Below are 16,162 nucleotides of genomic sequence, written 5' to 3' on the forward strand. Positions count from 1 at the left end.
TAATAATGAGAATATTATAGAAAGCAGACCTATCTTACAAAACAGAAAAGATTAATCTTCCATATGTTATGTATGCTGTTACAGTAACCCCATTTGTTTTTCATTTGACTTCTCTTTTTCTTTTGTAATGTCCTAGATGGAAAGAGGAATGAGTTATCTGACAAATTTAGATTCTGCAAACTTGTGCACTGAGGAGAGTATTATTGAAATACACTGTTAAGAAAGATTTTCAACATGCAAATGTGTCATTTCCTTTCTTTTTGTGCCGTGCTGAAATATTATGTGATAAAGGTTTCAGGTTTCAATTGTTACAAGAGGGAAGTGGATAAATCAGTGCTGCCGTCTTTAGGACATATGGTAAAAGAAGTTTTACTTGTGTTTTTTCCCAAATTGCTTCTATTGAATATATGGGTCTACTCTGTGTATTTTTGTGTGTCTAAACGTGTGTGTGTATGTGATATGAGAGAGCTGTTTACATATGTGATCAGTAATTTTTGGTACAATTTTTTATCCTATCACTAATAACTAGGTTTGATTGTTTCAATGATAAATAGAGATTTCTGCTAGGTTTTCTGAGGGTGAAAAATATATATGTGTGCACAAATGTATGTGAAATACATATATAATATATATTTTGTAAGTTGAATTAGTGAGAAATTTTGGGCATATAAATGTGCATATTTTGTTGCAAATTATTGGCTTTACTCAGTGTGATTAAATATATCTTAGTCTAACCTTAATTTTTACATACTTTTGACTTTAATCTAATACTTTTATTATCTCTATTGTTCATATAACAAATATTGGTTGGGCATCTACTGTGTGCACTTTCCTGAACTAGATGTAAAGAAGGGATATAAAAAATAAAAGTCTCTGTCTTCAGGAAAATCAAAATCTAAGGCAAATTGGCATAATATAATTTGGGTACCATAAGTGGTGTGCAAGTGCTATATGTAACTACTGTTAGAATACAGGAGAGGCCAAAATTACTTAAAGAGGAAAAGAAGAATCTTCGTGGAGCTGTTAGAATTTACATTCACCTCAAAGAATCGTTAAGATTTACATGGCATAAAATGTGGCTAGCATTCTCATTCGCCGTGTGAAAATAGTGATAGAAAAGTCATAAAACTGAGATTATAAACATTTTACACAGGGATTAGGAGCTTTTTTTCTGGTCATACACTGCCTACCTTCAGGTCCCAACTTCCCCGCTCCCTAGTTGTGTAACAGTAACTGGATACTTAAAAGTTTTAGGTCTTGGTTTCCCAACTTGCAAAATTGAGAACATACCTCATGGGGCTGTTGTGAGGATAAAATAAGAAAACTTCATATTAAAAAAAAAAAAAGTCATGGTTTAAAATAATGGTGATTCATTTCTTTGTGGTTGTCTACCAAACAATTTATAAAAATTATTTTTAATTCTCATAATAATTTTAAAATTCATATTATAACCATATATATCTGTGTGAATATAAATATATATCTGAGATATCATTTAACTCTCACTAAAATCTAAATGATTCTAAAATAAACATTGTTACTGAGCAGTGGTGAATTTGGTTTAAAACATAAGTGACTAGAATCTCTGTAAATGTGTACAATCTTTTTAAAGAGAAGTCAGACAGTGGATACTAAGAAGTTTGAGATAGTATTCCTGTTGTCTGATAGTTCAACATATAATGAATTAGCCTAAAGAAACATTTAGGCTAAAAAGAAGAAACCTAAGTTATGCAAATATTTGCAGTAGTAGCATCTGTATCAGTAAAACATTGCCCATCAAAGAACAGGGAACATATCTTTTTTTGAAGAATTGTAGGAAAATGGCTGCATAAATAAAGTACATATATTCAGTGAATTATTATGTGGCCCATCATTTTAAACTTGAAAAAATAATTTCAAGTATAGAGATACTGATATGAATTTAAGGGGAATACATGAAACTAGATGATAATATACATTATAGTATCAATTTGTAATGTGAATACACTCAATTTTTTTCTTATATTGGGGTGATGGAATGGTAGAAATTTTGTCCCAACTTGTCTTCAATAGTGTTACAATATTTTTATAATAAGAACAGGAATAAAGAAAAGTATGTTTCCAAACACAATAATACTGAATCTCTTTCATTAAGGTTTTCCTGTTGTAGCTTCTATAAACTTTAACCTTTAAACTATAAACCCTCTTCATGAAGAGCTGATACTGCAGAGAGGCGTTTCACTTCTCATGAGAATGCGCTTTTAATAGATTACATACACTCAGAAGATTTTGCAGTTCTTTGTCAGTGCATTGACATTTGACAGGAAACCATAGCATTATGTGAGGTTACTTTTTCTTTTAACTCTGGAGAAAACAGTTAAAGCCTCATTTGGATTGTGTGAATTGTCTGCTGGCTTCTAACAAACCCTCACATGTGTAAGTTTTCTAGCATTCCTAAACAAACAGCACTGATAGAGTAAGGAACTGGAGGAATCTGGTAAGTCTAACGAATCCCTCTGAGGCAAAAGTGGGAACATTGGGGGTGAGATTTTTTTGTTTCAGTTTCCTGTTGACACGGGATTCAGAGAAAAACCTTTCATTTCCCAATAGATAGCAGAACAGTTTTTTGCATTTCTGCATTTCACTAATGCAAACTTTCCTTGAAGCATGACTCCAGGTATAAAATCCAGTCATCTTGCAAACTATTTTGTCTTTCATTTATTTGTGGAATTTCTCCTGATGTTCTTATGTACATGATGAACACCTACTAAGTGACAGGCACTCTCTATTCATTGAACCAAAGAGATAAAAACCCCTGAATCATGACTCTAGCTTGTGTGAGAAGAGACAAACAATAGACAAGATAAATAAGGGAAATGTATTTCATGTTGGATGGTGATAAGTTGGGTGGGGGGTGGATCAAGGCAAGAAGGAGAAGAGGAAGTGAAAGAGGTAGGTTGCCATTTCAGATGTGATGCTAGAGAAAAGTCTGTCTGAGTGAATGAGATGGGAAGGTATTTATAGGATTTGAGCAGAGTGATACAATCTGACTTACTTTAAAAAAATTTATTTATTTATTTTAATTGGAGGCTTATTACTTTACAATATTGTAGTGGTTTTAGCCATACATTGACATGAGTCAGCCATGGGTGTACATGTGTCCCCCATCCTGAACCCCCTCTCACGTCCCTCCCCATCCCATCCCTCTGGGTCATCCCAGTGCACCAGCCCCGAGCACCTTGTATCATGCATAGAACCTGGACTGGCGATCCATTTCACATGTGGTAATATACATGTTTCAATGCTATTCTCTCAAATCATCCTACCCTCGCTTTCTCCCATAGAGTCCAAAAGTCTATTCTTTACATCTGGTTCTCTTTTGCTGTCTTGCGTATAGGGTCATTGTTACCATCTTTCAAAATTCCATATATATGCATTAATATACTGTATTGATGTTTTTCTTTCTCACTTACTTCACTCTGTATAATGGGCTCCAGTTTCATCCACCTCATTAGAACAGATTCAAATGCATTCTTTTTAGTGGCTGAGTAATATTCCATTGTGTGTATGTACCACAGCTTCCTTATCCATTCATCTGCCGATGGACATCTAAGTTGCTTCCATGTCCTAGCTATTGTAAGCAGTGCTGCAATGAACATTGGGGTACATATGTCTCCTTCAGTTCTGGTTTCCTCAGTGTGTATGCCCAGCAGTGGGATTGCTGGGTCATATGGCAGATCTATTTCCAGTTTTTTAAAGAATCTCCACACTGTTCTCCATAGTGACTGTACTAGTTTGCATTCCCACCAGCAGTGTAAGAGGGTTCCCTTTTCGCCATACTCTCTCCAGCATTCATTGTTTGTAGACTTTTTGATACCAGCCATTCTGACTGGCATGAGATGGTACCTCACTGTGGTTTTGATGTGCATTTTTCTGATAATGAGTGTTGTTGAGTATCTTTTCATGTGTTTGTTAGCCATCTGTATGTCTTCTTTGGAAAAATGTCTGTTTAGTTCTTTGGCCCATTTTTTGATTGGGTCATTTATTTTTCTGGAATTGAGCTACATGAGCTGCTTGTAAATTTTTGAGATTAATTCTTTGTCAGTTGCTTTGTTTGCTATTATTTTCTCCCATTCTGAAGGCTGTCTTTGCACCTTGCTTATAGTTTCCTTCATTGTGCAAAAACTTTTAAGTTTAATTAGGTCCCATTTTTTTATTTTCGCTTTTATTTCCACTACTCTGGGAGGTGGTCATAGAGAATCCTGCTGTGATTTATGTCAGAGAGTGTTTTGCCTATGTTTTCCTCTAGGAGTTTTATAGTTTCTGGTCTAATATTTAGATCTTTAATCCATTTTGAGTTTATTTTTGTGTACGGTGTTAGAAAATGTTCTCGTTTCATTCTTTTACAAGTGGTTGACCAGTTTTCCCAGTAACACTTGTTAAACAGTTTGTCTTTTCTCCATTGTATATTCTTGCCTCCTTTGTCAGAGATAAGGTGTCCATAGGTACATGGATTTATCTCTGGGCTTTCTATTTTGTTCCTTTGATCTATATTTCTGTCTTTGTGCCAGTACCATACTGTCTTGATGACTGTAGCTTTGTAGTATAGTCTGAAGTCAGGTTGATTCCTCCAGTTCCATTTTTCATTCCAAGATTGCTTTGGGTTTTAGAGTTTTTTGTTTTTTTTTTTTTTTTTTTGTATTTCCACACAAATTGTGAAATTATTTGTTCTAGTTCTCTGAAAAAAAATACAGTTGATAGTTTGATAGAGATTGCATTGCATCTATAGACTGCTTTGGGTAGTAAAATCATTTTCACTGTATTGATTCTTCTGATCCATGAACATGGTATATTTCTCCATCTATTTGTGTCCTCTTTGATTTCTTTCATCAGTGTTTTATAGTTTTCTATATATAGGCCTTTTGTTTCTTTAGGTAGATTTATTCCTAAGTATTTTATTCTTTTCATTGCAAAGGTGGATGGAATTGTTTCCTTAATTTCTCTTTCTGTTTTCTCATTGTGTTATGCCCGATGTCTGAATCCCTGAGCGGGAAGAGAGAAGGCCTCCAAGACAATGCAACTCGCAAAAAGGGAAGTTTATTGCTGACTCGAGTCAGGGCTCCTGTCGCATCCAACGCAGTGGTGCGGGGTCAGACAGCCCCGAGCCCAAACTGTTACACAAATTTATAGGGTGAGCACACCCCGTTGGTAGTTGGTTTAAGTGGATTGGTTACAAGTTTGCAAAGCAATTTCATTGGTCAAACACACTCAAAACTTTCATGCCCATGGGACTTTCCCAGGGGTTTCCGCCCCGTTCCTAATTGGCAAACAGCGGTCAGTGTTAAGCTGATTGGTTGTATCCAGGTGGCCTGATAATCTTACCACCCAGAAGTAGGAAGGCCTACTCCTAATCTAAGCTGCCTGCCATGGTGTTACTTCTGCTCGCCTCACAATTGTTAGTGTATAGGATTGCAAGGGATTTCTGTGTGTTAATTTTATATCCTGCAACTTTACTATATTTGTTGATTAGCTCTAGTAATTTTCTGGTGGTGTCTTTAGGGTTTTCTATGAAGAGGACCATGTCATCTGCAAACAGTGAGAGTTTTACTTCTTCTTTTCCAATATGGATTCCTTTTATTTCTTTTTCTCCTCTGATTGCTGTGGCTAATACTTCCAAAACTATGTTGAATTGTAGTGGTGAGAATGGGCACCCTTGTCTTTTTCCTGACTTTAGGGGGAATGCTTTCAATTTTTCACCATTGAGGATGTTTGCTGTGAGTTTATCATATATAGCTTTTATTATGTTGAGGTATGTTCCTTCCGTGCCTGCTTTCTGGAGGGTTTTTATCATAAATGGATGTTGAATTTTGTCAAAGGCTTTCTCTGCTTCTATTGAGATAATTATATGATTTTTATCTTTCAATTTGTTAATGTGGTGTATCACATTGATTGATTTGTAAATACTGAAGAATCCTTGCATCCCTGGGATAAAGCCCACTTGGTCATGATGGCAATCTGACTTACTTTTGAAAAGGACCATTCTAGAAGCTGTGTGGAAAATAAAATGGAAGGATTAACATGAAGCTGAGTGATCTATGGAAAAGTGAAAGTGGAAGTCACTCAGTCGTGTCTGACTCTTTGCGACTCCATGGACTATACAGTCCATGGAATTCTCCAAGTCAGGATACTGGAGTGGGTAGCCTTTCCCTTCTCCACGGGATCTTCCCAACTGAGGCATCAAACCCAGGTCTCCCACATTGTAGGTAGATTCTTTAACCGTTGAGTCACCAGGGAAGCCCAAGAATACTGGATCTTCTCAACCCAGGAGTTAAACTGGAGTCTCCTGCATTGCAGGTGGATTCTTTACCAGCTGAGCTATCAGGGAAGCCAGAGAGACCTATTGGGAGCTATTAAATTAGCCCAGGATTGTAATAATAAATAGATGATATAAATGGGTGGCATGCCAACATCAGAAACCCTTGAAGAAGAAAAGTTAGGTTGATGTGGAAAGTACCCCATTGTAGCTAGCTGTATTTTATATATAGATATAAAAATCTGATTCTGAGACTTGAGATCTGAGCTGGGTATATTGGCTTAGTCAGCATGTAGGTAGTAGTTCATGCCATTCAAGCCATGGAAATAAATGAGCTTCTCAGGACAATTTTGGAGACTGAGAACAAAAGAAAGTAGTAATAGAAAATGCCAGCAATCTTATGGCAGCATCATCTATGATTAATTTCATCTTTTTTTTTTTTCAATGCAAAAAAGTATACTTCATCATTAACCAACCCTTGTTATAAACCACTCCAGAGAACAAACAGAACCCACAGTTCACCAGCCCGGAGGGGATTATTCTTCATTCATCACTCCACTCAACAGACTTTAGTGTTCATCTCATTTTCAGCTCTCTGTACCTCTGTTGTCCACATATGGTTATTTAATCTAATCCACTTGTAGACATTTATTAGAGGGTTTTCGTTTTCAAAGATTTTAAATTTACCCAAGGAAATCACAGTTTGAAATCCAGTAATCTAAAAGATGTATATTATCATCTAGAGCCCATAAAAGATAGATTGAAGTGAAGAGGCCTAAAGAGAAACAAAAGTGAACTTAGTCTCTGTAGTAGTGCCCAAATATTCAACAAGTATATATTAAGTGTAGTCTATACTCCAGATTGCTTTAGGCTCTGGCAATATAATATTGAGCAAAACTAGACATGGCCCCACTTCTGCAGCTCACAGTCCAGCGAGATTTATCAGATTTAAAATTTTCAAAATTTTGCAAAAATATATTTTACAAAGATATTCCCATCTAGAAGACTGAGTAATATAAGGATGTTTCCTTTGTATGTAAGTGAAAATGGAGTCATAATATCTCAGCTTTTGGGACTAGAACCAGAGTCAAACATATTGAAAGGGGACCTGTGAGCAGACTGAAAGGAAAATATTTCTAGGTGCATAGCAGGGGCACCTAAATATACACTTGGCTGTCGAGTTGTTAAGACTCTGGGCTTCTAATGTAGGGAACATAGGTTTGTTCCCTAATCAGAGAGCTAAGATCCTGCATGCCATGGGATGCAGCAAAAAAAAAAAAAAATAGACTTTGTGAGCCTGTCCTTTATAAACTGAGTTCAAATGTTAAAAGCTTTGCCAGAGTCCCAATGCTTTGAACTGTATTTTTAAAAAGAATTTAGCTGTTTCATTGTCATCTCATTTTTGAAAGTTATATTTTTGATTTGTTTCCCATGGCGAGTAAAAAACTGTCATCCAAATCAAATAATAGAGTGAATTAAAAAGAGGGGGAATGGCAGGAGAGTCTGGGTCTGAATTAATCAGTTTGGTTTCCTGTAATAGTCACTGTTCCCCGATAATTGTTTATTTAGTTTCACCTCTGCCTAAGAAAAGGGGATGTCGTTCTAACTTCCCCCTCAGCCAGCTTCCTCCACAGTGACTGAAGTGTTTAAAGAATACACTCCTTGGTTAGATCGACCGGACTTACAAAAAACTAAAACTGATTTACAGAATGATATATGTACAAGTTGCCAAATAAAAAAACTCCTTGGAAATATTAAAAAAAAAAAAATATATTGGCAGGAGTTGCCACATCCTTATTTTCAGTACCTCTTCCCAAAGCACGATGAACATTTGCATATGAATGATTGTCCATTTTCTGGAGGAGATAAAGAGTTCAGTGTCCTGAAGCTGCCAGGGTACACAGTTGCAACTTCAGCTGTGCTAAATCCATAACTCAGCATTAGAGAAAATAAACAATGATAAGAAGATGTTGGCTTTATGCTAAACTTATCAATCAAATGAACTGAACTGCTTCCAAGAAAAAGTCATAGTTTCTTTTGACGAATGTTCTTAAAGTTGTGGTCCTCAGACTGGCAGGAGCAGCATCACTAGAAAACTTCTCTGAATTGCAGATTGTTGTTGTTTAGCCTCTAAGTCGTGTCCAACCCTTCTGTGACCCCGTGGACTGTCAGGCAGAAATGCTAGAGTGGACTGTCATTTCCTCCTCCAGAGGATCTTCCCTGATTGGGGATTGAACCCCACATCTCTTGCCTTGGTAGGCAGATTCTTTACCACTGACCCACCAGGGAAGCCTGCAAGTTGTTGATCCCTACCCTAAATATCAGAAATTTCACAGGCAGGGACCATCGGTCTGTTTTAAAGTAAGCCTTGTAAATGATTCTGATGCATCTTGAAGAGACATAGCTATAGATTGGGTCATAAAACATGTGTGTGTGCTCAGTCGTGTCCAACTCTTTGCAATTGTGTTTTAAAAGGTACAAGCTCATATTTGAGGTGCTGCCAATGTATATAGTGAGGGAAGCCTTGATAGGAAAATATATAAGAGTTTTTTGTGTTTTTTTCTTAAAGAGAAAGAATAGAAAGGAAAGGGAAATAAAAACTAAGTTTTTCCTGTGGCTCTTTATCTTGTGACTGGACTTTGTTTTGTTTCTAAAGGGATAAACACATGCCTTGACAGAAGAAAATTTGACTCATAAAGCTCAGATAAATGATCACGGGAAGAATTTGTTTCAAATTTTCAGCTACTACTTGTTCTAAGAGAAATTCTTTTTAACTTTTTAGCTAAACAGTTGTTTTCTGCCAGTTGGGAATTTTTCCTTTTTTAGCTAAAGAGAGCAAAGTTACCTCTCACTCTAAAAAAACCCACATATCTACAATCACAAGTGTACATTTGTACATGGAAAAATTCATGAGTGGGTTCCATATAAGTCTGTCTTTTAATGTTAAAATGAAAATTCATGGGTAGTTATAATATGTTGGCATATATATGACAGAGATGTAAATTTTATTAATTATACTTGTTCCCTGGCTAAAATTGGATTTTAACTGTAAACTTCAATGTGAAACATGATGCCAAAGGGCCCTAGCAATTCCGTGTGTAATTATCATGTTTTTCTGTGTTTGATAGAAGTATGGCACAGTGGGATGACTTTCCTGATCAGCAGGAGGACACTGACAGCTGTACAGAGTCTGTGAAGTTCGATGCTCGCTCAATGACAGCTTTGCTTCCTCCCAGTAAGTAGAATAAGGGAGGGTGCTCACGGACATTGTCCTTGGAGTTAGTGAGACTGTGTAAAATTATGGTCATGAGACTTACTCTATCTGCTTGGCTGGATCTCAGTCTTAGTCACCTGATGGATGGACTATCCCGTCTTGTTTGTATTGTGGTTGCTTCTTCTCTTTTCTCCTTCACTTTCCCCCTTTTCCTTATTTTTAAAATTTTCTTTACCGAATTTTTCCCTCCTTTTTCTGTTCAATTCCTCATAGAACATTATTGAACAATATCTAAAATTTCATTCTAATTTGCAACCTGAAAACAAAATTTCCTTCTTTTTTGCTAAACAACAAAAGCAATGGCCATAGGAAAGAATGTTTTAATGGATGTTTTATTCACTTAACTAGAGACACATCTTCTTCTGCTAGTAAGATTCCCTCTATATCGAGATAGCTTTTCTACAATTAGCATCTCAACATATGAATTGCTGGTTCATATAAAGAAATAATACTAAAATATTGATATATTCTGAAATATCCAGAGGACGGAATTTACTGATCCATTCCAAAGTTTAATCAAAGTGTGAATTTTGTTATTTCTTTTTTTTCAACTTGTATTCAAATCATAAGAGGCATCCAAATACAAAACTATTGAGGTAGAATGAGAAAAGAAAATTTGGATAATTACCATCAAAAGTAATGTTTTTCTTATCTCACTTAAAATCTGAACTGTTGAGGTAGAATGAGAAAAGAAAATTTGCATAATTACCATCAAAAGTAATGTTTTTCTTATCTCACTTAAAATCTGAAAAAATGTATATAATTATTAATATATAGTTGCTTGAGGAACTTTATTTTCATCCAGAATGTTCACATTCCCATGTGAAACGGAAGAATAAAATTTATGTTTGCATGTGTGTTGGTATGGTATCAGTATTAAAATTTACCAATGAATGCATCCAATGAGACAAGTATAGCTTGGAGAAGATAGTAACTTTGTCCTGGATGTTTAGTTAGTGGATAAATCAAATGTCTACAGCGATTTCTGTATTGACTTCTCCTTTTGGCTGTCCCTTTTACTTTCTGCTGAATAAATGAGAACCTATTTCTTGGTTCCTTTTTTATTCCAGTAGGTTTGATACTAACCATATAATTGGAGATTTTGAAAAGTTTTAATTAAGTAAGATGAGTAAGTTCTCTAACAGGAGGTTGGACTTTTGTTTTTTAGATCCTAAAAATGGCCCAACTCTTCAAGAGAGGATGAAGTCTTATAAAGCTGCACTGATCACCCTTTATCTCATTGTGTTTGTAGTTCTCGTGCCCATCATTGGCATAGTGGCAGGTACAGTACTCTAGTTCTGAAATTCAGCAACTCGTCTAGTAAATTGTTTACTGCAGAAGCAGAAAGAAGTATTTAGTCTTTGGTATATGGCAAATTCGTAAGAATTTGAACTTCAGATCAAAAAATGTTCCTCAAATTTATTTCATGAAAAAAACAGATTCTGCAAAGTTATTGCATAAAAAAACCTATAAGTAAATAGCATAGAAAATGGAACTTTAAGATAAAAATATGAATATGTAAAGGGAAGATGGAAAGAATTGACCATTTCAGCAATGTTATCATCTGAAGTCCTAGGAAGTTCTAATGATGCATCATACATTACATGGTAAGCATTCTAGTTGCAAATGTGAAGATATAAACCTGATTGTTTATATTAGCAATGCCTAAAATATAAAAACAAGCCAGTTGTTCTGGAAAAATACTTTTATTCCTAGTATTGAGAGCAGAAAGAAGTATCCCTACAAGTCTTCAGAGGACACCTCAGAAACTAATGACCTGTCCATCAGCAATATTTGTCCTTTATATGGTCACATATTTCATGAGGGTTTTATTTAAAACCTCTCTAAAAATAAACTGATAGCATCCTTTCAGACAACAAACAAACAGAAAATAGAACACTTTGCTTGGGTCCTACATGATGTTTTTTAGGTATGTATTTGTTTTGAAGAGTTTGGCTGGAATTAGGGATACATTTAAAGAGTTTATACAGGGGTGGATAGCTTGCATGTAACTCAAGCAAATTTATAAACATTATTTCCCTCAGGACCATTTTTGAGGGATTTGATTGACATTTGAATTTATTTGCCTTGTAGCTCCCTTTTTCTCTGGGAGTGACAAAATGTCTAGACATATGCTTGAACAAGAGATAGGCTGGGAGGAAGATGTGTTTTTATGTGCATACTAATCAGCTTAACAAGGAAATGCTCCTAATATAAGGCCATACCTCCTCTGTCAAAAGGATATTCCAAGATAGAACCAAAATTGTACTAAGGAAGAAATGATAATGAAAGCAACAATGACTGTAATATTTTTATAACATTTTTGAGCATTTACTCTGTTCAGGCCCAGGGCTATACATTTTCCGCAGATTATCTTAAGACACCACACAGTTACCCTTGGACAGACATATGCTTACCCTCATCATCCACAAAATAAAACTGTTCAGTGATGGAACTGAAGTTCCTACCATGACTCCTGACTCCTATCCTTTGTGGTCTACTATCTCCCAGTTCAATCAGGTGTTTAGAACAAAATATGATTGACCACTAAAAGATTAGCTTGTTGTAACATTAGCCAGGAAAATATTTTCCATATGTAAAAGTCAAATATTATTTTGGATGTCAAGAACAATAATAAACCACAACCAATCAACCAATCAAATGAACCACAACCATTTAAGTAAAAGAATCTGATGTGTCTGTCATTAAACAACAACTTCCTGATAAACCAGGTTATCTATGTGTTGTTTATGTTTATGCTTATCAGTTTCAAGTGCTTAACTGAAAGATGCATCATTGTTTGGGATCATTAGCTGTCAGTTAGAATTTGCATAATTTCATCACTTTTATGGGGCTTCCCTGGTGGTTCAGTTGGTAAAGTATCCACCTACAATGAAGAAGACCCCGGTTTGTTTGCTGGGTTGGGAAGATCCTTTGGGGAAGGAATAGGGTACCCACTCCAGTATTCTTGGGCTTCCCTGGTGGCTCAGCAGGTAAAGAATCTGCCTGCAATGTGGAAGGCCTGGGTTTGATCCTGGGGTTGGGAAGATCCTCTGGAGAAGGGGATGACTACCCACTCCAGTATTCTGGCCTGGAGAATTCCATGGATTGTATATAGTCCATGGGGTTGCAAAGAGTTGGACACGACTGAGTGCCTCACCTTCATCGCTTTTATGTAAACCTTGGCCTGCAGAACCAACCTCCGGGAATGCAACTTCTTTCTACTCAGCCCAGGCACAATTTGAACTGAAGTTTGAAAATATCAGGGTTCTAACCAGGTTCAGAATCTGTGGGCTGTTAGAAAATGCTACCAAGTCAACACAATTGTTCTAGGGTTGACAATGATTGACATGAAGTAGTTTGTTTCCTTAGACTGTAGCATGTACTATTAACACCGACAAAAAGCTAAACGTGTTCAAATCTTGCAAGTTCACATTAGCACCCCAATTCACCAGAATTTAGATCTCCTGTGTTTATCATACTTGAATAATAAACAATTGACTATCCATTTACAGCTGTAAGTTGTAGGTCAGAATTTTTCCAAAAGAAAGCTGAAATGCAATATATTAACTCTACATAATATAAAAAATTTCAAATGTAGAGAAAATATATCCCTGAAATGATAGAAATTATTCTGTTTTGGCAAATATAAATCAGTAGATGAAATAAAATGTTGTGCATGAAAGCTAAAGTGTCTTATGTATTGAAAAATATTTCTTAATTATCGTCTTCTCCACAAGCTACCTTTTTTCCAAGAAGCTACTACATTTCTGTTACAGTATAACAACATATAGTAATGTCTCTGAAGAATAAGATAAGGTTAAGCCTAAGGTTAATGTATACAAATTGCTGACAAACGGAAGATCCTTGAGCTCAAAATAATACAAATTTTTGGTAGAAGAAGGTATTGCCAACATGAAAGAGTATATGTGATCTGTAAGGTCAAATATAACTCTCTCCTTATTGTACAAGTCATAAAATTTATCTCCTTTCAAATGTAAGATAGAAAAGTCACAAAGTACCATCTCTCTGATGATAATGAAAGAAATGAACATTTGAAAATATGAACTCTAGCATTCCATACCTAGATTTGTGATACTCATATTTGTATCATCTGTATCATAGTTAAACATTTTTAAAGAAAGTAAGGATAAAATTAGGTTTCACTCAGGATTTGGGAAAACAAACAATATTGCATTTTTAAATCTATAAGCAAAAAGTAGCCTTTAGTATCAGCTCATGTTGAACTTGAAATTGAAGAGAAATCTTTAGTCACATGACATTTTATCAAATCAAGTCTTCCCTTTCTACACTATGAAGAGATTTTGCTTTATCCCTATGAAATAAAAAGAATTTCTAGTGAAAGTAAAAATTATATGGTTGAGTAATTAAATCAATATGTCTATTAAAATAAGTACAGATACTATCTTTCTCATGGAGCACCCAACTTCATCCCAATTTTTTATATTACATAATATTAACTCCCCCTTGTATCAGTATTGGGCATGCAGATATTGAATCCAAAATATTAAAAATAATTAAAAAATGAAAAGTATCAAATGTGCATTATGTGCCAGGGAAAGATCTGAGCACTTTACATATATCAGTTCATTTAATTATTTAAACACTAACTAGTAGTATCCCATTTATAAGGTAGTGAAATGATAGCCTGATTAATTTGCTCAAGGGCACAGTTTATGAAGGAGAGAACAAGAATGGCTAATCCAGGCAGTTCCCGTCTAGAGCCTGAATTATTAACCGCTATCTGAAAAAACAGTAATCATTATACGAGAAAAATTTAAGGGCTAACTTGGAGATAATTTTGCAAATATTGTTAGTTAGGGTTTCTGATTGTTAAAGTCAAATTCCATTCCCAGTCAGTTTGCTATTCCCAGAGTTGCTTGAGCAGTACTTTATATATAGTAGGCACTCAATAAATAAATCATGGAACTGGCAAATGCATAAATGAAGCTGTCAATCCCAAACTTGCTCTCTACACTTAATTTAATAAATGTTATGAGATCTAACTAAGAAATATACTATTTTGTCCAAATTATTGATAAAATAATGTACACTCAATATGACCTCTGTCTGTTGTGGATTGTATCAAAATATAGTCACATATTTTATTAATTCAAATAAGCTAATTTTAAAGAGAATATAACTAGGAACATATAATATGATTTTTTTAAATTGTGATTTAATTGAATATGTAGTTTAATGCTTAATAAGAGCTACAATGACAGGTGTCATCAAACACCTTCTTTAAGTGACAGTGGTGAAGACTCTGTAACTAAGATAATAACTTTCAAAGATAAGGCACTTCTATTTGAGTAGTTTTCATATGTGCCATCTGTGTGCTACGGGATTTACATGCCTTATCTCATTCATTCTCAGCACCACTATAAGACAGTTATTACTTTTAGGTCTTTGGGGAAGCCTAAGTAAGAAGAAGAAAAATAACTTGCTCAGGGTAACCTAGTTAGTAACTAAGGAGTGGGACTAGATTCCAGAATTGGGCAGCTTGTTCCTACATAAACACCAAGCTCTCATTTGTATAACAGGCACCCTGAGTTTAGGGTGGAATTGAGAGCTTTTCTTTTTTTTTTTTTTTATTAATTCAGGGCTTTTCATGTGTTACCTCAGTTAAGTCTCAAAAACCTGTAAAGCTAATAAATAACTATTGCCATATCACTTTAAAGAAAATTGACAGGTCAGTTATTGCTGTTTATATAGGTATACTTTTAAACCATACAAAGTTACTCTTTACTGCTCAATAATGGCCAAATATGTAAAGTCTTATGTATTCAAATTAATATGGATAAGAGACTGATATATATGTAGATAAAAGGTATAAATCATATAGGTATATGTATAGAGAGATGAAACAATAAAATCTTAACCATCATTAACTAGGAATAAAATGGTGCTTAACATTTTCTTCATGGTGTACAATTATGTATTATTTTTATCGGCAAAAGTAATATTTATACTTTTCATTTTTGAAACTATAAACATATTGCTCTAGATCCTTTCAGAAGGATAATTAGCTTATTTAGAGAACATACCCATTTGTAAATATGTATCAGCAGCTCTCTATGCCCCAAACACCATTTAATAGAATTTTTATATTCAGGAAATAATTGATCATAAGATGGTTCATAGAAGTGTTGAATATATTAGTAGAAATAGAAGCAATATATAGGGGTTTTGTTAAATCTGGCAAAACCACACATAGAATACAATGTAGTTATTCAAATTATTTTGTAAAACAATATTAAATAATATGCAAGGGTCTTTATGATAGATGCTAATTGAAAGTTAGTTTCCAAATTATATATAAGCTCTTGATTGTATAATAATAATATGATAGTGGACTCAGAAATCTAATATGCATATACTAAAATGTTAGCACTTAATTCTGCACCATGAGATTAATGGTAAATTATTTTCATTACTCATATTTTCTAAATTTTCCTCTACAAATATATATTTTAGAGGGGTCTTGAAAGAACAGTATTTTTTTCAGTAAAAAACTTTTTTATCCAATTTCCTGCTCTACCAACAATAAATTAGATCTGCAGAAACTGAAAGTG

General features: G+C 34.8%; 1 protein-coding gene across 3 annotated transcripts in view; it reads left to right on the forward strand.

Moving 5' to 3' along the window:
• Nucleotides 1-270: 270 nt before the first annotated feature.
• The window catches only part of MSR1 (macrophage scavenger receptor 1), a 76,255-nt gene continuing 60,363 nt past the window's right edge, over nt 271-16,162 (forward strand). For 2 of the 3 annotated variants that reach the window (XM_065946805.1, XM_065946807.1), the window contains exons 1-3: nt 271-357; nt 9,421-9,527; nt 10,735-10,848. In XM_065946805.1, the coding sequence (XP_065802877.1) occupies nt 9,425-9,527; nt 10,735-10,848 (217 nt within the window). In that variant the 5' untranslated portion in view covers nt 271-357; nt 9,421-9,424. The remainder of the gene's footprint in view (nt 358-9,420; nt 9,528-10,734; nt 10,849-16,162) is intronic. The other variant, XM_065946806.1, reaches the window with a different exon arrangement.

This window comes from Muntiacus reevesi, chromosome 10 (genome assembly GCF_963930625.1).
Source record: "Muntiacus reevesi chromosome 10, mMunRee1.1, whole genome shotgun sequence".
NCBI classification, from domain to species: domain Eukaryota; kingdom Metazoa; phylum Chordata; class Mammalia; order Artiodactyla; family Cervidae; genus Muntiacus; species Muntiacus reevesi.